The 23021-nt window shown below is 47.0% G+C and overlaps 1 protein-coding gene across 3 annotated transcripts in view; it reads left to right on the plus strand.

Moving 5' to 3' along the window:
- Positions 1-23021, plus strand: part of EIF4E2 (eukaryotic translation initiation factor 4E family member 2) — a 28006-nt gene that overhangs the window by 1850 nt on the left and 3135 nt on the right. The window contains exons 2-7 of one of the 3 annotated variants that reach the window (XM_019739774.3): positions 3850-3964; positions 5001-5135; positions 9389-9493; positions 10721-10873; positions 10967-11103; positions 17498-17574. In XM_019739774.3, coding sequence (XP_019595333.1) covers positions 3850-3964; positions 5001-5135; positions 9389-9493; positions 10721-10873; positions 10967-11103; positions 17498-17543 — 691 coding nt within the window. In that variant the 3' untranslated portion in view covers positions 17544-17574. Of the gene's footprint in view, positions 1-3849; positions 3965-5000; positions 5136-9388; positions 9494-10720; positions 10874-10966; positions 11104-12745; positions 13011-17497; positions 17575-23021 lie in introns of those variants that run through there. The other 2 variants (XM_019739773.3, XM_019739775.3) reach the window with 2 other exon arrangements.

Below are 23021 nucleotides of genomic sequence, written 5' to 3' on the forward strand. Positions count from 1 at the left end.
GCTCCTAATAAAACCATAGAAAAGAACAATTAAAAACAGAATGATAATAATGCCTTACACGGCGTCTTGCTAGATACTTCTCACATAGTATTTGTAGTCCTTAACAACCCTGCGAAGGGGATCTCGGTACCGCCTTTTAGAGAGAAGGAAAAGGAAATTTCCTGCGGTTAAGTAACTTGCCCACAACAGCAAGGGCCATGTGGTGGGGTTCAAACCCAGATTTGTTGTTTAACCTTCACTCAGGTACCTCTTGACAAAAATTAACCTGAGTCCATTTTAATTAGTTGTAATTATTAACTATTCCTTATCCTGCGCCAGAAGTATTAAACATCTGTCTTCTAGTTATGCAGGAAAAAAACCAAGCTTTCTTTCATTTGAAATGAGCACTTGAAGACAGCACTCCTGCCCCTAGTTTTGGTTTTGTTGTTACTGTTTTTCATGCAAAAAGTCTGCAGTTTTTAGCCACTTGGCTTCTGCCACTCTTCACCACTTGGTCCCTAAGGCCGAGTTTCAGTTGCCAGAATCCTAAAAGTCCAGTGCCTGCAGCTGAGTGCTGTGGTCGCATCAGATTAAATCTGAGCTGTGGGCTCAGATGAAAGAACTCCAGCCTCCTTCACTGTGTGGCTTCTGCTTCTAGGAGTGAAGTTGCTAACCCAGGACTGGAATTTCTCCCCGCCCCCTACACCTGTCAAGTCCTTAGCTGCCATTGCTTGGGGTGCATATGCAAACCCCAAGATTGTTTCCCTGTACTGCAGTCCTAGCTCCGATAAGCTTGGTTTTCAGATCTAGATGCCAAACTTGATTTGCTCCTCTTACGTCTTTGTTAGCTTTTGGCCCCTCCTTAACTCTTGTCTGAACCGCTTACTTGGCTCTCATCCTGTTCTGCCTTATATTGCTCTGATTTTAGAAATCCATTCACTAAGCATGTTTGTTTTCTGCCACTGTCTGATAGTAGACATATAAAGATGAATCAGACCAAGTTCTTACCCACAAGGAAGCCTTGTGGTCAGAGTATGAGGACATACCTGGGCGTACGCGTGGTGAGCTAATTAGGTGCCACTCGGTCTGCTGTACAGCCTCAGAGATGCTAATTCCCTGCCTGAGTCCAGGGAGCACTGACTTTTCAGTCTGGATTGGCTCAAATCCAGCTTCAAGATGGGAGGAGTAGCCTCTGGAAGACAGGATACAGATGACTTGCCTTAAGTGGAGGCTCAGAGGGCAAGGTGGTTGGCTAGCTGCACCCTCAAGAAATGACAGCTCAAGATGAAGGCCCATTAGGGTTTCCAGTTACTGTCTTAGAAGGGAGTCTGGACGTGTGACTCAGGGATCGGTGTTGTTTCTCCTCGCACGTCATTATTTTTGTTGTTATTTTTCTGTTTTCTAGTAGTGGTTAGCAGCAAAGCCACTAAAAAGAAAGGATGTTATATGCTTTGCTTGGGGCTCTAGCAAAATGAGATGCTGGGTAATTGTATCCCTCTTCAACCAAGACTTAAAGCAAAGGGAACCCAGAGGATGTAGTGGGGGGCTGAGAGCTAAGAAGAGAGGGAAATGGTTTGCGTCCCTGGGGTATGCCCTAAAGAAGAGAGGCAGGAGCTGTCTTGGAGCTTGTGCTATAGAAAAACCCATGAGATGTTCTAGATCAGGAGATAAAACACTGGCCCTGACTGTACAGCTGTGACAAGTACAAGCATTTATATGGGGAGGTCCCGAAGAAGGGAGCCCAGCTTGGCCTAGGGAGAGGTTGGAAAGTATTGCCAAGATAAAATGGCCCTCAATCTGAGTCCTGAAGGACAAGTTAAGTGGGGAAAGACGGCTCTCCGAGAAGAGACCACGTAATGAGCCTAACAGAGGGGTGAGGTCAGGGCTACAGTGACAGGAGTATGTGGGGAGCAGGCAGGCAGAGCAAGGGCCTGTGTACCATGTGAAGCCAGTCGTGTACCTTAGCTCCTCGGTCAGGCGCTCTCTGTAGTGTCTGATACACACAGTAGGTGCTTGGTGAATGTTGTGGGACTTGTGTGCTAGACAGGCTCCTTTTGGAAAGGAGACCAAACCAACGTAAGTTTCCTAAAGGGGAAGGGGTATTGTAAGTACAGATAATGGTCTCCCAGAAGTCCAGGGTGGTTGAACCAAGCCAATGAAATGGCAGCAACGAAACCACGCTCCCCTCCACTTTCTCTGCTCATCTGTTCATTCCCTGCCTCCTCCCCCCGCACTGGCTCTCTCTGCTTGTGTTCCTTGTCTTTATTCCCTTGTGGTTTTTCCTGTATGGCTTCTATGTGACTGCCCCAGCTCTGACTCTGGGTGATCTTTCATCGTGTGGATGAAAAGGTGAGGGAGGAACGTGCTCATAATTTTGAGCAAGGCCCTGCCGGAGGCAGAGGTTATTGGCCAGGCTGGACTGCCCTGTGGTCAAATGCCCTTCATAGTCATATCTTGGCCAGGGTGGGGCCGGGGGCTTCCATGGCACAGTGCATGACCACCTGCGTATGTCCTACAGCTAGGGCTGTGAAATGGGCAGAGCAGGCACCCCAACACATGGCTAGCTCACACATTCTAATACTTACTGAATGCTTTCTATGTGCTAGGCACTGGGGATTCGTGGGCAAAAAAATGTAAAATGCTTTACAGCAGGTTTCTGTATCTGTATAGGGTAATATCTGAGTTATAATTTGAGCATTTCCAGTACCTTTCTTGAGAATTGTGCCTAATTCCACTTGACTAGATAGTCATTAGGGCGAGAAAGGTGATTTTCGAGAAGGTCCGTGATAAGTTACTGGTCCAGCTCTAGACTAAGCAGCATTCTTACCATCTTTGTGAACTCACCTTCTGGATCCAGCGAACTTTAGGTGTACCTGAAAGCCTTGGAGTGTTTCACTGCTCCTGAAAAGGTAGCTCCTACAGTATGTTTGAGCAAGGCCCTGAGTACCTGTGAGGCAAGAAGATAGTCAGTCACTTCTTTTAACATTGATTCAGTAACTTGTGCTGCATGTTAGGACAGCATCTTCATGTCCTGGGTGCTGGGGATACAGAGATTAATAAGACACGGTTCTAAGGGATCCCTCCATCTTGTAGGAAAAACAGATGTGGGAGGAGTGGCTCCCCAGGCTGAGGGGGAAGGTGTTTGCAGGTAGCACAGATGTGGGAATGTAGGTTGCTTTGGGGGGTGGGGGAGGGAAAGAGGATGCCCTAGGCAGGAGTCAGGTTCTAGAGTATCTTACATTCATTCATTGTGCTTTATCCTGCTGGGTGGGCATCAAAGGGTAAGTGACTGCTGAGACTCTTAAGCATGGAAATGAAATGATCAGATTGGCATTTAGGGAGATCATGCTGCTGGCGTGTGGAGGATGGAAAAGGGGAGGAGCAGATTTGTGCTGGGGAGACCATTTAGGAGTTTACTGTAATAACCGAGATGACGAGGGGGCCTGAGCTAAAGCAGTCGCAGTGGCAAAGGATGGAAGGGATGGTTAGAAGTGGCAAGAAAGACAGGTCGTTTTTAAACTGCATTTGAAGTGCCAGAGCAGTTATTTACTCCAGAAACTTTTCTCATTATTGATTTTTGGCAGAGAAAACAATTTCTTAAATTGTTTACCTCTTGTTTCTTTGCACAGCCTGTTAGGAAACTGGTAGATGGTGCTTTCTGGAATTCATACACTAGCTGACGGGTATTTCACTTTCGTTTAATCCTCCTAATTCACTTTCTGCGTTTCCTTGCCTTTCTCTCATCTCATTGCCAGTAGTTTGAGTGACTTCGGGTTGGTTCTGTGGTAGTTCTCGTGACCTGGTGCCTTTGTTAGGTAAGCAAGAGTCCGCTCAATCACGGATTGACATTGTTTTGCTTTTGTTATTTAGATTGAAAGATGATGACAGTGGGGACCATGAGCAGAATGAAGAAAACAGCGCACAGAAAGATGGTGAGAAGGAAAAAACGGAACGAGACAAGAGTCAGAGCGGCGGCAAGAGGAAGGTGGGTTTGTGTTGCACAGACGTGGGTGCCTTTGGGCTCGAGACATGGTTATCGCATGGAGTTGGTGTCTAGAAGATACCGATGAACTTGATTGCATACTGTTTTGTAATAATCTGATTTTGTTTCTAAGAAAAGATTGTTCAATCATTAGAGTTCGTTTTGGGAACTCAGAACTTTTCCCTTGTCACAGGCCCTTGAGATGCTTTCTTGCTTTCCAGCATTCTCTTAACCTGAGGTAGGGGAGGTTAACCCTGGGGTTGAACAAGGCTGTTAGTGCTTCATAAGATGCTGCTGAGTATTTCAAATCCTGCACATGCCTTGAAATTTCAGACTCTTCAGTCAGTAATAGTCTAAGCTGAAAGTGACTTGGAAAAGAGAAAATGTAGACAATGAGAGATAGCTGGATCAATTTCTTTCTTGAAAAATCAAAGCAATTACGAATTGCTTCACTCCACAATATTGACTACCTTCTAAATGCAAGCATCTTAGGTGCTGAGGGGACACAAAAGTGAATGAAACTGGATCAAGAAGCTTACATTTAACAGTGACGATAATAGTAGCCGACTTACTATGAGCCAGGCGCTATGCTAAGCACTTTACATCTATTTATTTAATCTTCTCAGTAACCCTATGAGATAGTTATTATTATTTTCCCCATTTTGCAGATAAGTATCTGAGGCACAAACAGATTAAATAGCTTGCCCCAGGTCACTAGCAGGTAAGTGATAGAATATCGTAGAGGAGGTCGTGCTGGGCCTGGAAATACTTGAGATAGGATAGAAACTAAGTACCTATGTTATGAAGTAGAAAGTTACAAAAGCCATAAGAACACTGATAAAATGTTACAAGAATTTAGAATCAATTAACCACTAAAGAAATTTACTGTGTCAGCAGAATCTGAGGTCCAGTTGCAGATCATTGAGAATGTATCCTTTTTAGGCTGTGGTGGTAGGAAGGGGTGACACTGGAAAATATTTTCTCAGTCTCAGAGCATGTGAAAAATGCCCGGGATTAACACACCTTGTTTAATTCACAGGCTGTTGTCCCTGGCCCAGCAGAGCACCCCCTGCAGTACAATTACACTTTCTGGTACTCCAGGAGAACCCCCGGCCGTCCCACCAGCTCGCAGAGCTACGAACAGAATATCAAACAGATCGGCACCTTTGCCTCCGTGAGTACTTCGGAGTTTAATGTCATGGGCCTTGGTAGTAAATTCATGCCTGTGCTTATATTGTGTGTATTGATCCTCCTGGAAACCTGTTTAGGAATCTGGTTTCCTCAGTCAACTGATCTGAGTCTCTGAGGTCAGATTTGTTCCTTCTTAGGTTTCTCACTGGACATCTGTAGGTAGCAAGTATGGGAATTATGGAATTGATCAGAAGGGAACAGTGCAAAAATACAGGTTTGTTTAAGTAGATATTTATTGAATGCTTACTATGTACAAAGTGTCAGGGGTGATGCAAAATTTTATAATACGTGGTGTCTGTTCTCATGAAGTTTGATGGTCAAGTTCAGAAGTCTCTTTTGTATTTAAGGACCTCCCATCAGAGTTTTGGACAGGTTAGTGATTATGTATAAAGTGGCATCTTTTTCCTGTCTTCAGAAAGGAAATGAAATCTGTAATAATTGTTTTTGTGGTTGCTGTCAGAACAGAGCCCAGGCTGCGTCTTGGCGCTCTCACAGACGGCTGGGAGTGTGTACTCTGAGAAGCTGTCTGCGACTAAAGCCAGTCTTGTTCTACAAAGATTATTGTGCACTTCCTGTGTGCTGTACATTCCATCTCTGGGCAGAATCAAATGCAGGATTTGTTATTTTCTTGTCATTATTGAGGTACCTGTCCTGTTTAAGGTGCAGACACTAGAAAAGGAAACTAATAGACAGTAACCATGACAACAAATCAGTACAGAGGAAGCACCCAGTAATAAGCACTGTGCGTAACTTCCTCTAATCATTACGATGGCCCTGTGAGGTCAGTGATGTATGTTATCCACATTTTACAAATGAGAAAAGTGAAACTAAGTATCTGATCTAAAGTCTCAAGTCAGTTGCCATTTACTTCACTAAGTAGAGGACCCAGTGTTGAGACTCAGGTTGGACGGGCCGTAAAAGCCACATTCAAAGCCCATATTCTCTCACTCAGCCAGTGCACCAGAATGCGTGACGGGGCTCAATGAGTAGGCAATCTTTATCTATTTATTCGTTTATTAATGAGATATACTACACATATAACTATTCATCAGGTCATCTGATTACTGTGCGGAGTTGATATGCTCCCTTATCTCTGGTAAATTTTGGCTTTTTTGAAATATTAAAAGTAGCTTGTGCACTGGTGCATATTTGGTTCCAGAAATGTTTGTTGAATGAATTCAAGGCACTAGTAGGGTTCTAAAATGAATTAAGACCTTGCCTTTAGGGAAATAAGGCAAGGCCAGGAATTTCTAATAATATAGGGAGACAGAAGTGCCCTTGGGAAGGTGTGGCTAGTGAGCTCTGGGAGTTCTAAGGTAGGAAGGGATTAATTTCAATTTGGGGAAAGCCTCTTTCAGAGGAGATGGGTTTAAGATTGAAATTTAAAAATTTTTTAAAGGTCAAGGATACAATTTTTAAAAAAAATTTAATTGGGGCATATTGGGGAACAGTGTGTTTCTCCAGGGCCCGTCAGCTCCAAGTCATTGTCCTCCAATCTAGTGTGGAGGGCGCAGCTCAGCTCCAAGTCCAGTCGCCTTTTTCAATCCTCAGTTGCAGGGGGCGCAGCCCACCATCCCATGTGGGAGTTGAACTGGCAACCTTGTTGTTGAGAGCTTGTGTTCTAATCAACTGAGCAATCCGGCCGCCCCTCCAGAAGCTTAGTGGCAGCTCATTGTCTTCAATCTAATTGTGGAGGGTGCAGCTCACTGGCCCATGTGGGAATTGAACTGGCAACCCTGTTGTTCAGAGCTCGTGCTCTAACCAACTGAGCCATCCAGCCACCCTGAAGTTTAAAATTTTGATCAGGTGATCAGAAGAGAAAGAAATTCTTGGCAGAGAATTGAGTTTCTGAAAATACCCATATACAGTTGATCCTTGAGCAGCGCTGGGGTTGGGGGCGCAGACCTCCCGCCGGTCAGCGATCCTGTGTAACTGCAGTCGGCCGTCCGCATGTGTTGGTTCCTAACCATGACGTTGACGCTGAACAACACGGCGGCTTTGAACTGCCTGGGTCATTTGAAAAAATAGCACGTATAACTGGACCCTCGCAGTTCTAACCCGTGTTGTTCGAGGGTCAGCTGTATTCCAAACATTCCTGAACCTGTCACAAAAAATGTCATGACCTGCTCTGTGGGAATGGGAGACATTCCAGGAAAATGGCAGCCATTATGTTGTGAACAGCCGGAGGAGTCCTTGGAGGATCAGAGAAGGCACTGAACTGGAGAGTAGGTGTTTGTTCGGGGTTCTGTTCAGTTACTTGGTGGTGATTACAAATGTTTCTAGCATTTTTCTTTTCGTTTTAAGGAAAGCATATATATATTTACCCAACTTGTGAAAAGAGGTTTTTGTTTTCATTCTTTTGGTACGTATGTTGAGTTGCATAGTTTCTCACAGCATCGTCTTGGGTTAATGCTCACTGGGTGGGCGACAGGATTTACAGTCTGCTGTTGTATTATCCAGGGCATTAAGAAATGCCTCACAATATGAAATTCCTCACAGAACATAATTCTATTGCGAAATAGAATTGTTAAACCCAAAGCGGCATTTCTCATTAGTCCTTAGTCCTGGCGTTTAACAACATGGAAAAGTTCCTGCATCAGGGAGACTGAGAAGGCAGCATTTTGAAATGAAAGAGCATTAGGCTTGGGAGCCGCAAGGGTCATTGCTCGGGGGCTGAACTCTGGGCTGGGGCAAGTCAGGAAGCCATTTCCTCAACTGTAAAATGGGTAAGGTAGCTGAGGCAATTTCTGAACCTCATATGCTGAGTCTGAACACTTCTTTTATCTTTTGGTTTCAAAAACCAAAATTACCTGAAGAGAAGGACAAAAAAATCAAAGTTTAATAATGTTTCTTGAGCTGCTTGCTTTATCTCTCATGATTTAGATATAAGATTGTGGCTGTAAGATTGTATAGTCTGGGTGTAAGATTGGAGGAGACTAAACCGTTAAGAAAACAATGCTTGATTGGGGAATTGGGGCTGGTTTGTGTACTTTTCTCCTCCCCACCCCTCTCCCATTCCTAATACACCGTGAGCCAAAGCTTCTAGTGGGTGCACTTTCTTTCTTCCCACTGTGTTAGGGCAGAAAAAGATTATTGCTCTTTGTTTACATACAGCCACTTCCCATCCCAGATCACAGTGTGCAGGGAAGCATAGCAGTTGCTGAGATGAGACCCTGTGTTGAAGTCCTAGGAATGACATTCTTTCCTGACTTCTGTGAGACATTGCGCATGTCCTGGTCTGTAGAGGAACTGCAGGGACAGCCGTTTCACACAGTAGAAGGTCTGGTTCTCCTCAGTTGCTCTCCACATCTGGACAGAAGACCTGCAGCTCTGTGCACTCAGTACCTGCTTTCAGTGTGTTGGCAAATGCCAACTATTTCTTTTCAAACTGTTCCACGTTTTGTCTTTTCTCCTAAAGTGGCCTCTTCACTGGCCAGCACTTGGTAGGTGTCCTCTGAATCACAGAGGCACAGGGACGTAACCTCCTACCGAGGCACTGCTATGAGAAACAGGAATAGCACGGTGAGCATCAGTAAGCGTACACTTGTCGAGAAGTATGTCTACGTTTCTAACAGGACTGTGAAGGGGGAACAAGGAGAAGCACAAGTGTTCTAGCCGAGAAGAGGGGCTGAAACCCTCAGGATGAGAGACTACGCCTTGCTTGGTTTTGGACCATCCTGGCCTTGCAAAGGCGCCATGGGGGACAGTCGTGCACGTAGTTGGCTCTGTCACGTGTACTCAGTAACAAACAGAACTAAGTGTATTCCGTTGTAGCTCTATTTGCCAGTAAACAGTCTTTGATCAAGAGGTGATTTTGTTCTAAAAGGTACATTCAGGCGGAGGTTATGTGGGACTCCCTATACCTCAGGACTAAAGGGTTTCCACGGTGTAAAACAAGGTCCTCACAGCATGCGGTGGTTATCCTGCGGCTTCTGCGGGAGGATGCGTGTTGGCTGACGTGACCTCAGCAACTAAGGCTCCTGGCTGAGGCTGGCATTTCTCACCTAAAGAGTTTGCTCTTGTATCAGCAATACGACGTGTTTCGTTTACCCACCTATACCATGTCCTTTGGTCTAACATGCCTTCCCTCCCACACGGTCCTCCAGATGAAAATGTATCCTCCCAAAGTGCAGCCTGTAACAGTGTGTCTTCCATGTTGGTGCCTCTCTCTTAAATGAATCTTGTATTCATTCAGAGAAAAGACACACGGTTGGTGCTCGGGCCTTCTCTCCACAGGTGGAGCAGTTCTGGAGGTTTTACAGCCATATGGTACGTCCCGGAGACCTGACAGGCCACAGTGACTTTCATCTCTTCAAAGAAGGAATTAAACCCATGTGGGAGGTGAGCAGTAGGGGCTTCAGACTGCTTTTCTGGACTGCTTTTCTGAGCAAGTTGTTTTTGGGGGGGTTTAGCCCTGCCAAGTTTAGAAGCATTTTAAAGTCTTCTCTCCAAACTGCATCAGTGTTTAGTAACATTCTTAGAATGGGGACGTCTGGGAAAAGACACAGTGCTAGTACCTGTCTGGGTGGGTTGGTGCTGGGTGGTTTTGCAAGATGGTTTTATCACTAAAATGGTATTGCAACAACGTTAAAGAGCTTTTTTTTTTTAAAAAAAAAAAAAATGACCCTTATTCCCATAGACCTGGTTGTGTGTGTGTGATATGTGACCATGGTATACTTATGATTAAAATGGGTAATAAATAAGCTTACAGACGATAACCAGTGACCCAGAGCTGAGCTCTGTGATCTCTTGGCTTTGCTATGATCCATCTTCTTTTCTGGTACCAGGGCATTTTTCTAGAAGACATGTGAGCACATCCTTCCCCCCGCCCCCCAATATTTTTTAATCATATGCAGCCCTCCACTGGTCTCGGGATCTTGCACCTAGTCTGCCTTTCAGTCCCCATCTCCCATCATCTCTCATCTTCCTTTCAGTGCAGTGAGCCTTCCTTCACATCTCTGTCTCACACTCAGAGTTTCTGCAGCCCTGTGCTTCCCAAAGCCCTTCACCTGCTCAGCCTGGCTAACTCCTAGGTTCTGCAAGACCCAGCTTAAGTGTGTCCTCTGCTTGAATACTTCTGTCTCGTTCTTCTTTCACTTACTGTGCATATCTCTGTCACAGCAGCGCTCGTCAGACTGGATGCTGTAATTTTTTTTTTTTGTCTCCTTAACTAGACTGAGTCTGGGTAGAGACAGGGCTTCATGTCTGTGTATTTGGGACTTGGTGATGCTTGGTAAACTCTTAGCAAATGAAGTCAGGAATGATCTGTGTTTGAAATCTGACATCATTTCGATTCCTAACGTAGTTCCGGAAAAAGAGGATTCTTTTTAAGGGGTAGTTTAGCCGTTTTTTGATAATGGCTTGTATAAGGATTCCCTTGTTTTTTTTCTTTTCCTGTTTCTTCTCTCCCTGGTTCTACCATCATTTTTCCTATGAAGTTGAATAATTGGAAGGTGACATGACCTCTCGGTGTCCAGGGAGGGGGTCCTTGGCTTTTTACTGACTTCATGCAAAAGAAAACAGCTGTGAAACCATGTTTTAACTTTTGTGCTTTCTGACTTTTCCCAGGATGATGCAAATAAAAATGGTGGCAAGTGGATTATTCGGCTGCGGAAGGGCTTGGCATCCCGTTGCTGGGAGAATCTCATCCTGGCCATGTTAGGGGAACAGTTCATGGTTGGGGAGGAGATCTGTGGGGCTGTGGTCTCTGTCCGGTTTCAGGTAAGCCTCCCCGTGGGCAGGTCTGGTTTTGTGTTGCCTTTGCGCTCTCCTGCCTCCGGTGTGCTTTGATGAATCCTTCTGCTCCTCCTGTAGGAGGACATTATTTCCATATGGAATAAGACTGCCAGCGACCAAGCAACCACAGCCCGAATCCGGGATACGCTTCGGCGAGTGCTTAACCTACCTCCCAACACCATTATGGAATACAAAACCCACACCGACAGCATCAAGTACGTGTTGGGGGGGTTTGGGGGGACGTCTCCCTCAGCTTAGCAGAAGCAGGTCCTTAGTTGGGTCCAGAGCAATGTGGTCGTACAGGAGACTGACTTACGGAGAAGGGACAGACCAGTCCTCCCCTCTAGGGCTTCTGGCCACTGGGAGCCGCTTTTGGCTGGCGAGGCTCCCTGTGCGCCTGCTCTGAGAGCCCCTGCAGAACCCCAGCCGCAGCGCCTGGGCTTGCTCTACTTACACAGGCTGTCTTGTCTTTCGTGGGCTAACCCTGTCTTAAAACGAAAGACAAAGCGCTCTTTTTCTTGCTGTTTTTTAAAGATAATTTCACTGCACATGCAAGTACTCCCTGTCTGCCCCTCCCCCACTGTCGCATGTCTCGTTAACCTGTTAGCTTCAGTCTGTTTCTTTGTCCTGAGAAATTGAGTTCTTATCAGGAATGGCGACTCCATTTCCTTGTATGTGGAGCCAAAATCCTAGAGGAAGCAGAATAGTGTGCTTGTGAGAGCAGAAACTAAGAGAATCGTGAATGCCAGCAGGCAAGTAAGCTTTGCGCTCTACCTAGACGCAGGGACATGACGCTGGAGGTCCCCACGTGAGAGTCACTGGTGGGGCTTGCTCCTTCAGCGAATGGCACAAGTGCATTCAGTGGGGAGTGGCCGTTAGGTTTTCTGTAACTGGAGGGAGAGCTAGCCAGCTAGGGGTCAGGACTCTCAGGCTGAGTTCTCTCCTTCGACTCCAGCATCAGTACGTGCCTTCGGCAAGTCTGCCACTCTGCTTCAGTTTCCCCATCCGTAAAATGGGGGACAATCACACTTCACCTAACAGCTTGTTGGGAGGCTGGTTGAGTCTTTGTAATTGGAGGTCCTCAGGTGGAGACTGCTCGTACAGGGCCACGTAATGTTATTGCCATCATCATCCTCGTGAGTGATGCCATCACCGTGTTACTCTTGTTGAAGCCTGGTAGCGAGCCCAGCGATGGCGTGCAGCAGCCACAGGCAGTGCTGTGGGAGGGGTTGGCTTCTACTAGCCAAGGGCCAGTTGCTAACTGCGAATGCTGCACAGGAGTTGGTCCATAATCGCATGGCCGGATGTGTCTCATCGGAGCCACCAAGAGTTATTAGCTAGCCGTGGCCCTGGTGGCTTGACTTAGCAGTCCTGTGTTAGCATTGTTTTCCTCTAGGCAGAGTTGTCCTATTCTTTGTTCTGGGGGTAGAAGTAGTTTCTGCCCTCCAGCCAGACTCCGTGCACGTTGGAGAGATCCACGTCTACTTTTTCTAGACTCTTATGTTCAAGGCTCCCAAGGTTTCCCCTCCTTCCCCCAACCCATCTCCCCAAAAGCAAGCTTTTCACCCGGATAGGAAAGGGAAGGAGGTATTTTTCAACTCTCCCCCTCCACTGTTCTCCCTCTCTAATAGCCTGAGGCAGTTCTTCCTGACTTTTACAGAAATGTGTACAAGTCTAGGAGAACCTGTGGGCTTTTGTCTTAGTCTGCTGCTCACTGCTGTAGCCAGAGGTCTGCCTAGTACTCCAGCCCTGCATCTACAGGGACCAGAAAACCCTCCATGACCCCCAAATGCTACTTTCCCTTGCGTCTCCCTCTCTTTCCTCTCCCAATGTGCCAACCTTTTGCACTTCCACTAGAATGCCAGGCAGGCTGGGCCCCCAAAGGCTCCTTTTTCAAAACCTCTGGAAGTCGCGGTTGAATGTGCCATGACCCTCTCCCTCTCTGGATGGCACCATCACTGAAGCTGGCATCATCGGAGCCTCTTGTTCTGTTGGCGTGCTACCTGGAAGATCCTTCTGTCCTGGACAAGAGGAGTTGGAAGAGCATTTATGTTTTAAGAACAGGCTGACACGCAGCAGCTACAACAACAGCTGAGATCACTTAATAAATGGTGCTAAACTAGCTTGTCTCATGCTCTTGCTCTTTATGGCGCATCAAAGAAGTGGCCTTTCAGCCTGACTGTCACCATGTTAAGGAATGGCGCAGACTTCTCCACGGAGGGCCATCAGGGGAATGCAGCTTCATTTCCATAAGCCCCTTGTACAGTGTCACGTGGTATTTTGTTCCACTTCTGCTGAGGTCTGACATGATGAGGTGACATCTAGCTCTCAAAATGAGACCCCGTTTTCTGGTACTTGAATTTTAGTTTCCATCTAGTCACGCTCACAACAAGGACAGTGGTTTCTGATACAGAATTCGGCTGGAAAGTCACTCAGGTTGGAAAGGGGGACCCTTGGCCTTGGCTTCGCTGACTTTGTTTGCCTTTACTTCAAAGAAGTCTCTCGCTTGGAGGTAAAGCCCTGCTTCCATCTGTATGTGGCTGTATGTGTGTAGCTTCCTTGCCTTGTGTTCCTGGGGCTTCCTCACCGCCATTGCTGCCCAAGCCACAAGCTCTTTGCCCGCCTTCTCCCTTCTGCTTTCCCCTTAGGTCATCTTTGTCTTTGAGCTCGCTCTGCTTGCAAGGCCTCCAGGTGCCAGCCGTCCCCTCTCTCCCAGGGTTACTGTGCAGCAGGATCTGGGGTGCGAAGCAGCTTCGGCCTGTGTGAGTTCGCTCCGCAGGCCCCGTGACCATAGCACGTCCCAGCCCCCCTGTGCTGTGTGGCTTGGCTTGTGTGAGCTGCATCCGGGCCTGCAGACCCCTAACCTGCATGCGGAATCACAGCAAGCTTCGTGTGACTGCAGGTTTCCTTGGGAGCTACCACCAAACCAGAGACAAATATTTTGCCAGACACTAGAGACGTTGCCTGGTAGCATCTGTGAAGGCGGCTGTGGGCAGAATGTGGAGTTTTCTGAAGTGGCTGACCCATTTGGGCAGCAGCACTCTGTGCTTGGGCCATCCTGACTGACCAGCGGTCTCCATGGGGCACGGGATCCCACAGCACACACACGGGCCGGCACCCTGGGCTCCATGTTCTGGAGGTGTTTGTGTCACTGCCTTGTTTAGTGTGTATCCAAAATTGGTCGGAGTCCCTAGAAATGGGAGATGTGTTGGTATGTGGAGATGCCTGTTCTCTGTTTGCAGCATTTGTCAAAGAGTCACCTTCTGTGGCCTTTCCCTCCTGCCTTCCATTATTATGTCACATGTATTAACCTTACTTCAGCAAATATAACTGGGCCAGGGGTGAGCTTGATGTCCCCCTCCTGAGTAAGAGTTGACCAGAAAGCTCCAAACTGCCCCCGAGACCCCTCTCAGCCCGACCATATGTGATCAGAGTCAGAGCTGGTCTGCTTTGTCTGCTTCCTGTGGCTGTCACCCAGGTGTGACTTTGTTTGAGCCAAGGAACAGCTGCTGCAGGGACTTGAGAATTCAAGGGAAATGAAGGAAGAAAGTATTCTGGAGAGCAGGGCCGCCGGAAATGGGGACGGCATTTTTAGGAGTGGCTTAAGGTTCTCAGTCAAGTGGACCTCCACCTTCCTGTGTTTCAGTTCCATTTCCAACGTCGTTTTTCAACGGTTTGGTTTTTCTAGCCCCCTCACCCCCACCCCCATCACACTGCTTGTGGCCTTTTCCTGCTGCGCTCCTGGGTGAGCTGAGGCAAACGCTGACACACACAGTGCCTGGTGAGCTGTGCTTTGCTCCGTAGGGGATGCCTGCCTGCGCCCCTGCCCGTGTTGTACTGCCAACAGTTCACCTCTTAAGGCTGAATGGGTCCCATTGAGAAATGGGAACCTCGTTAAATTGAGTGTTAGCTCAGGTGCATGACTCCTTTTAGTGAGGTCATTCGCAGTTGAGGTTCTACAGGTTTGGTCCTTGTAGGCATCAGGGGACTCACTATCCTCCATTTTGAGAAGAAATCTCATAACAGCCGGACTTGCAACCCAGAATCATGGGACCACCAAGATATAACTGGGCGCAGAGCCATATAAAGCAGCAGTGTCTTGTGTGAGGAAATTCCTCTTGGGAATAGTCCCATTGAATCCCTTTGTGCATCCGGCCTGGAGTGGAGGAGGGGGACACAGGCCCAGCTTCACTCTGGTACCCAGTGTTGAGGAGACTGACCAGACCCCTCTGCTGAGAAAGTTAAGGGTAGGTGACTTTTTATTTCCTTATTCTAGAGGAAAACTGGGTCAGATCGTGGGGGATTTCCTTGACCATGTCTAGATTTCATTGTACTGAAGCATTGAGGTTTGCAGGCAAGGACCAAACCATCCCTTCTCCTGTTACAGCTAAATCATAGCCCAGCGGACCAGCTTACACTGGCATAATTGCTGGCCTGGCTTCGCATTTATGAAACATACTCCCCTGCTAGTGTTCAAAGAAAGCCCGGATGAGCAGGAGGCTGGGCTTGTCCATGAGTGTCCAGGGCCAGCTGAGAGTGAGGCTGGGAGCCAGACTGGGTGGGGATGGGGACACGTAGAGTTACCCAGAAATGAGATCTTTGCTTTGTTTGCTCACCGGTCAGTGAGCTGAGACAAGAGTGGTCTTTAAGGGACCCTGTTAATTCTGTTATTTGAATTTGTGCAGAAGTCCCTGTAGGCTATATCAATCTCAGAGTAATTTTAAAAGCTTTATTCATATGACACTTTTAACATTTAACTTGTTCTTTTTTTACCTTTAAAAGAAGCAAGTTTTAATATTACCTAAAATGCCTGGGATGCCAGATGGAAAATAGCTAGAATATTTGCACCCAGCTTTAGGTTGATTTGCTCTTAGCTGAGCGTTGCCTGCAAGAATAAGAGTGATTGGACCAATGACTGCGACCAACTATTTTATTGCCACTGAATCCCTGTGAGGAAATTTCTTTATCCAGATTCTTCCTGTTGGGGTTTACCATGTGAGGAAGGTATTTCTGAAGAAAATGGGAGGGCAGTCCAATAACTGGAATGGATTAGAGGGGTCTCTGAAACCCACATTCCTGCAGTTTCTTGACACAGAACGGCTGTTTGGACTAGTGTAAGCCTTTCTGGAAACAAAAGGATAAATGAGAGGAAGCTTCGACACACCACACAATTTCTTGTTGACATTTAAGTTGCTTAAAAGATAATTTAAATCTCACTGTTAAAACGAGAGAGGGGTTTCCTGGGTCACTGCCCAAGCACGGATTTTACTTTGCCTGTATCTTAATTTGGAGTGAAGAGTGAAATGGCCTCCTGACGTCAGTCACGGACTCACAAAGAGTTCATCACATTACCATCTCCAGGATGGGCTTTGGAGCAGAGTCTTGCTGTGGAAACTGAGTTTGTGACGTGACGGGCTGCTCACTTGCTCGGCGGTCTTACATTTTTCTTCAGTTCAGTTCGCATATATTGGTAGCTTTGGTAATACTCTGAAGAAACCGTCAGAAGAAGAAGTAAAGCTACCTGTAGAAAGCCTGGTAATAAAATACATTTTGGTGGCCATGATACTAAACCTAGTGCGTGACATGATATGCACCCTGGGTATTCTTACCCCTTTAAACCAAGGATGGAATAATTGACAAAAAGGAATTTGAGATTTAGAAGCACAAATTCCCCATCATATGTGTACTTCCCAGGGAACTTACCAGCTACTTTGTCCCTAATGGGGCTGACAAGTGGCCAGGGTGATAAGGTAGGACATCATTTCCTCTGAGAAAACTTGAGGTGGCTTCCAGGTGCGTTAGGGGGTGGGTTCCTCATATCTCAACCAGCAGGCCCCCCGACCCCCACCCCCCAGGCCTATTCTTTGTTGAGCACCACCCTGAGACTGTACCCCTCAGTCACATTCTTACCCCTTCCTAACCCCAGTTTTTAAATTGAGTTCATCAGCATGGAAGTTGTAAATGAGCTTTGTTCCCTGGGAAGTTTGAACTGCTGTGATCTACACAGTTTTAATTTTAAGACAGTTACATGGTTACTTTCAGAAACGGAACGGAACCTGATAGAAATGTGGAGTCTGAGGTTAGAAGGGTGAGAAGGCTGGACACGTGAAAGCAGAGAATGCGGTCTAGTTGCCCTGTCGCGTCTTTAGCCATCCTGGCTGCTGTTGGGTACCTGCTTTTACCCTCAGGGCGAGGCCTGATGAAGACAGTTCGTACCACCTGTCTTCACGTCCCACTGCTGCCCTTCGGTCCAGTGAAGTGGTGTCTGCAGTGATGGCTGAGCTGAGCTCTGACCTCTGACCTCATGGGCCTCCCTGGTAGACTCGCTGAGGGAGTGGAGAGGGGGACTTGCAAACCCCCGAGAGCATAGTGAGGGCCAGACTCACCAGTGGAGAAGCCGCAGGAGTGCCAAGTGTCCCTGAAAGGTGCTGGTCATCACTGCTAAGCTGAGGAAGGTCTAGGTGGGAAACCGCCACTGCGTCCAGGTGTGGGCGGGCCGCACTCGACCTTGAGGGCGTCTGACGTGGGATGTGGGGTTATGTGTCTGCTCTCTCTGTTAAAACGCTTTGATCTGAATGTGCGATTGTGTTTTTGTCTCTGGTTTGTCAGGGCCTGGGAGGAGTTTCATGGCCTGGTGAACAGCAGCGGCCGCTGATCGGACGCTCCCCCTCTGTCTCTCACTCAGGGTAGGGCCTTGTCTATCTTCTCTGTAACCTTGTGACGTACCTCTCAGCCGGACGGCCCCGCTTTCCCGGGGCTGCCCTCTCCCTGTTTACTCCCAACCTTGCCTCTGCCAGCACTGAGTCTGCGTAGCCTCTCTGACCGATTGTCACGGTCTCAGAGAAAAACACTGAGTCCAGAGCCGCTGGCGTGTCGTCCTCCCTGGGTCACGTCTCCTGCTGAACCTCGCCATTCCTCTGTTTTCTCGTTTGGAAAACGAGGTTCCCCGGACTAGCGTGTCTCAGATCTCTTCTGATGCCAGCACTGCGTGATCATAGATGTGCCACAAATCCTTTTTCCTTTGCCCAGACATGGCCGTTTTTCAGCCGTCGGGCAGTGCCCTGTGGCTCACAGGGCAGCTCTACAGGCCGCCACGTGGCTTAGGTGAGAGGTATGTCTCGTTTGCTGGTGGTGGTTGTGAGTTGTGAGGAAATGGTGATAGAATTCGGGGTTCCAGTGGTGAATGAGAACTGGGGGGTAGGTGTCGGGGCTCCGGGGGAGACAGAGCTCCAGGTTGTACTGTAACTAGATCATTGCATATTCACTGGCAGGGAGAGGCCCCAGGGTACCCAGGGCTGGGTCAACTGAAGTGTTCCCTTGAAGGACATTTGTGGTTCAGTTAAGAGTACCAAGTCCACGTCTGCTTTGTGAGCAGAGGACATCGGGGACATTTATTCTGGCTGAGAGGAATGGATGCAAGGACGGTATCTGCATGTGCCCCACCGGAGAGCATATTCCTGGACTGTAACGACCCCCCACCCAACCACCATTCCTACAAAATAGAGAATTTCTAAGATTGGAACAGAACGTATCAACTGTGGTAGCTGCCTCAGAATGCCCCCTTCCCAGGAAGGAAATGAGGCTTTTACAAGACAAGCAGACCTGCCTCCCTCAGACGGGCTGGAAGACAGAGGACGCCACTGAAGGATGGAAGCAGGTGGCCGGGGGTCTGAGTACGTGAGCAGATGAACAGTCCCAGAATTCCTGCACCAAATGACCGGCTCAGGCCTCTTTTCTTTTTTTTCTTTTTTTTAAAATTATGATTTCACTTATTTAAATTTTGTTTTTAAAGAATTTTTCCAAGAGTTTATTTGAGCCAAACTGGTGACACATGACGGATGAACAAGGTCTCAAAAATGCTCCCTCTTGCCTCTTTACATTTTTTGTTCTCATGTCTCTTTTTTTTAATAGTTTAGATCCTTTATTATAAATTCTGTTTTTAGATGATAATACTGGATTTCAAAAATGGCAATTTAAAAGGTTTCTCTGTAAAAGGTAGTCGACATGGAATTCTGAGGTGGCTGCTAATATGCAGAAGGAGGAGGAAAAACCTGCATGAGCTGTACAGTTGGGTACAGTGGCTTGCAGGTGGAAAAATAGCAGATATTAGAAGTAAATTAAGTTAAATGTCCAGAGGCCAGGTGCTATAATTGAATTGTTTTAATAATGTGACCATATTTAATTATTTCTAAGATTATTTTTGCTTTTAATATCCCTAAAATGTGGGTCTTTACAGTGAATGTGATAAGAAAGATTTTAGTCATAGTTTAATTGGCAATGTTTACTTCTTAAAGTACATAAAATGATGATACCTTTGAAAATCAGTAGAATCTTAGGTTCCATGAAAAAAAGGCTTTAAAATGAAATTGGAATAGTCAGAATGGAAGCAAACTTAAAATTATTCCCTCTCCCCTTAGCTAACACAAAATCCCCCAAGAAAAATACCTTTGAATTGCTTCGAAAAGTCATATATTTGCATAATTGCCATTTTGGAATCTCTTTGTTCTTTTTCTTGTCTCTCCACCAGGTCTTTTTTACTGTATTTCCCTGAAAATAAGCTCCAGCAGGACCATCAGCTCTAATGTGTCTTCTGGAGCAAAAATTAATATAAGACCCAGTCTCACATTATAGTAAAATAAGACTGGGTCGTATATTAATTTTTGCTCCAGAAGACGCATTAGAGCTGATTGTCCGGCCATGTCTTATTTTCGGGGAAACACGGTAGAAGCAGATGAAAAACACTTCATAGGTTAGCTGCTCTGCTGCTTTGAAGCACAACCTTGGAAGTCTAAAAGGCGTATGAGAGACTAACCAAAAAAATCAACTCACTCCATTTTCTTAACAGATTTGAAAAAGATTTCATACTTCATCTCTATTGATTTAACCTTGAAAGAGTCTTCCCACAAGACACACACCGCGCTGGTGTTTGTCTGGGCTTCTGTGTCCGAGGCCCTGACACCTCAGCCTTCTCATCCTCTCCCTTCCCCCCCCCCACTTCCTATGCAAATCATGACCTATGAAGAAATCAAAACTGCTGTTTAAATCATTCTTGAACCACACGTCCTTTCCCTCTGGTATCTTACACCATTACATTTCGTTTGACTTCCATCACACATAAGTGTTGCCCCTTTAACCGTGGCTCCACTAGAAGTCCCATTTGGCTGCTGGGGGAGGATTCTGGTTGCTTCTGTGTCTGGGCCACCACGCCGGAGCAGTGATCTGTATTGTTGGGGAATGAAGTTCGTGTGGTCCCTCAGTGGGAGATTAGAGATGGAAATTTGCCCCACTGAACCTAGGAGGTTTATAGTTTCATCCAATATGCAGAAAGGAGCCAGGAGGAAGCCAGAGCTGGCCTGGAGTGGACAGCTGATAGCCAGAGGGTCCCCCCGAAGACCACGTGTGCTTAAGTCTGGGGGCCGATTTGCGAGTGTGCTCTTACAGGTCCCTTCAGAGCAGACTTGGGTAGGGCGCCTCCCGGTGGCTCCCCCAGCTTTCCCGAGAGGACCCAGAATCACTTTGGTGCCCCTTCTGGACACCAGAACAGTGGCAGGTTGCTGCAAGAGCAGGAAGCATTCTGCTGAGGATCTGACCACCCTGCTCACTCTGTTGTCCAGCTCAGGAGCTAACCGCGACCTCAGTTCATTCTGTCCAGAATTTATACTTGGCCATTTCTCTCCAAGTACAAAAAGGCAGTCGTCTGGAGGCACAGCAGACGTGAAAGCCATTCGAGAGAGTCTGGACAACAGTTTTCCCCAAGTTGCCTGGGAATTTGAAGGTGGAAGCCAGTTTGGATGGGGCTCTGCTATTTCTGAGGACTGTCATCAGGACAAAGGGTCACCCAGGAGAGGAGTTTCTCCAGTGTGTGGGCCTTTCAGCTGCCGCATCCTTCGCCCTGGAATGTAAAACTCTTCTGGAGTAAATTAAGATACAGTAGAAACCTTGATGTCTGAAAAGCCCGTTTAAATCAATACACTGGGCTCAGTCTCAGTTGCTTATTTTACATAATTCACAGATGAGGATATAACATTTTCTTATTTCCTTCCAAAAGATCTTTCATGTCATTGAAAAATCAGAACCAAAAACAAAATCCTTCCCCATAGCCCATGCACCATCCCAACATTGCTAGGTGGCCAGAGAGGCTACTTTTCGGGAGCTCACTAGATTTTCTAAATTTCAGTTTGCTTTCAAAAGAACAGAGGCCCATCTTTTTAGAAACCAACAAAAGTCGCCTGTGGCCTCTACCATTTCCTGTCTACATTCCCCTTTCCCTGTCTCCTGAGCTCTCTGCGCTGCTGCCTGGGTGAGGGACATAACCGAGGATTAGTTCCCAGCTGGTCTGAGGTGAACACATGCCTCAGACTAAATTTGGCACCGAGCTGTTCTCAACGCACTTTTTTTAGAAAGGCTGGACCAAAGCCACCAACTGCCACCAGCTTGTCATTGTCAGGAGCCTGTCACCCACCCTTGTTGCTTGCTTTCTTTTTTTCTTTTATCTCAAACCCTGGAAAAACTCAACTGCTTCTCCTGGCTCCTTTCCTCCTCCCCTTCTTTTCCATTTTACAAATAGACCTTAGAATGATTGTGACTTCTTAGGTTTTCTGACTGTGAATTGATCTATGGCAATGGAAATAATTAGACTCAATGCTAAGTATCGAAATGGCAGAGTGTCACAGAGCTCTTCAGTTTACCTGCCACAGAAAGAACTTGTCGTTGGCCTGACGCCGGCACAGGACAGGAATTCTTCCAAAAGATGACCTGCTTACGGTGATGACTTATCCTGAAAATTCTCTTCTTTCTGTCACGAAGCAGCTGAAATGGCTGGGTCCAGATCCTTGCCTGCCCTGTCTTACTCCAAGATGGATAATTCTCCCGTAGTCAGGAAACTCTGATTCCGCCTTCCCCCACCTTGCCTCTCTGCTCACTAGTCTTGTTTCTCCTGCTGATTGACTTTGGGGTGCTACTTAATCGGTAGGGATAGAGGTGGCCTCAGGAGGGAGGAAGTGGAACGCAGCAAACATTCCTTCCTTGCCACTTCTTTGTCATTGGAGGTGTCCTGTGTCATGTAGACTCGGGGCTCTAGCTCCTCGTCCCTAAGGGGTCTCAGAAGCAGTGCCCACACGTCAGTTTCGCCTGCTTTCCTCTGTCTGATCGGATATGTTCCTTACCCTTTGCTAGCTACCTGTGGCACCTCAGTGCGCTCTGCCATTTTGAAAGCCCCTTTAGAAAAGATGCTTGCCCCATGAGATTGTGTTTGTGATGAGTCTTCGACTCCTTAGGTGGAAATCACTGACATGCTCAGTGGCCACTGATACGTGAGCTCCACGGGCATGCACGTCAGTTACAAAGGTACCAGTGGGCTTTTGCGGTAACGTCAGTTTCTTCCTGGCCCGAGTTCACCTACAGCAGCTCGTTCCCCCCCTCAGTGTACCTGTCTGCAGTCATTCTCTGTGTAGTGAGGGCTCTTAGCCACTGTCAGCCACTGCCATCGTGGGGGAGAACCTGTCAGCCGGTAGCAGGAGGGCACACTGCTTGGCTGGGCTGGGTATGTTCCCTCTGGACCCACTGCCGTGTGCTCAGCTGTGGCACCTTTCCAGTAGGTCAGTAAGCCAAAGTTCCTACAATGCCCCCATCAAAATGAAAGGGACATGACAGCTCCTAAATCAGCTTAATGACAATTTCTGTTTCAAAATTTCAGACACATTTAAGTCTTAAGCACTGGGCCAGAGCCGTAGATGAGGTGACCTTTAGATCCCCTTCCAGCCCTTAGATTTTGAAATTCAAAGGGTGATATGAACCTTTAAGATGTCACTGGATTTCTAGTGGGAACAGAAATGGTTACTAGCAAGTGGCCAAACCTGTCTGCAATAGAAGGCAAGTAGGAGGTCACCTCATCGTCTGTTACACACGCACACACGCTTCTCTTTCAAGAATTATAGTTAAGTTTTTAAAGTAAAGGGTACTTAGATTTGACCACTGGGATATTCCTTTGTAAGCAGCTTAAGTTTTGAACTGAGGGTTGTTTGGTTGGCTGGTGGGTTGATTTTTTTGAATGCATAATACAATCATATGGTTCCTTTCTCTTTTTTTTTTTTTTTTTTAAATGTGCGTGTTTATATGTGTGTGTAAGGAAGAG

This window comes from Rhinolophus sinicus, chromosome 17 (assembly GCF_057876585.1).
Source record: "Rhinolophus sinicus isolate RSI-liver-muscle chromosome 17, RSI-T2T, whole genome shotgun sequence".
Classification (NCBI taxonomy): Eukaryota; Metazoa; Chordata; class Mammalia; order Chiroptera; family Rhinolophidae; genus Rhinolophus; species Rhinolophus sinicus.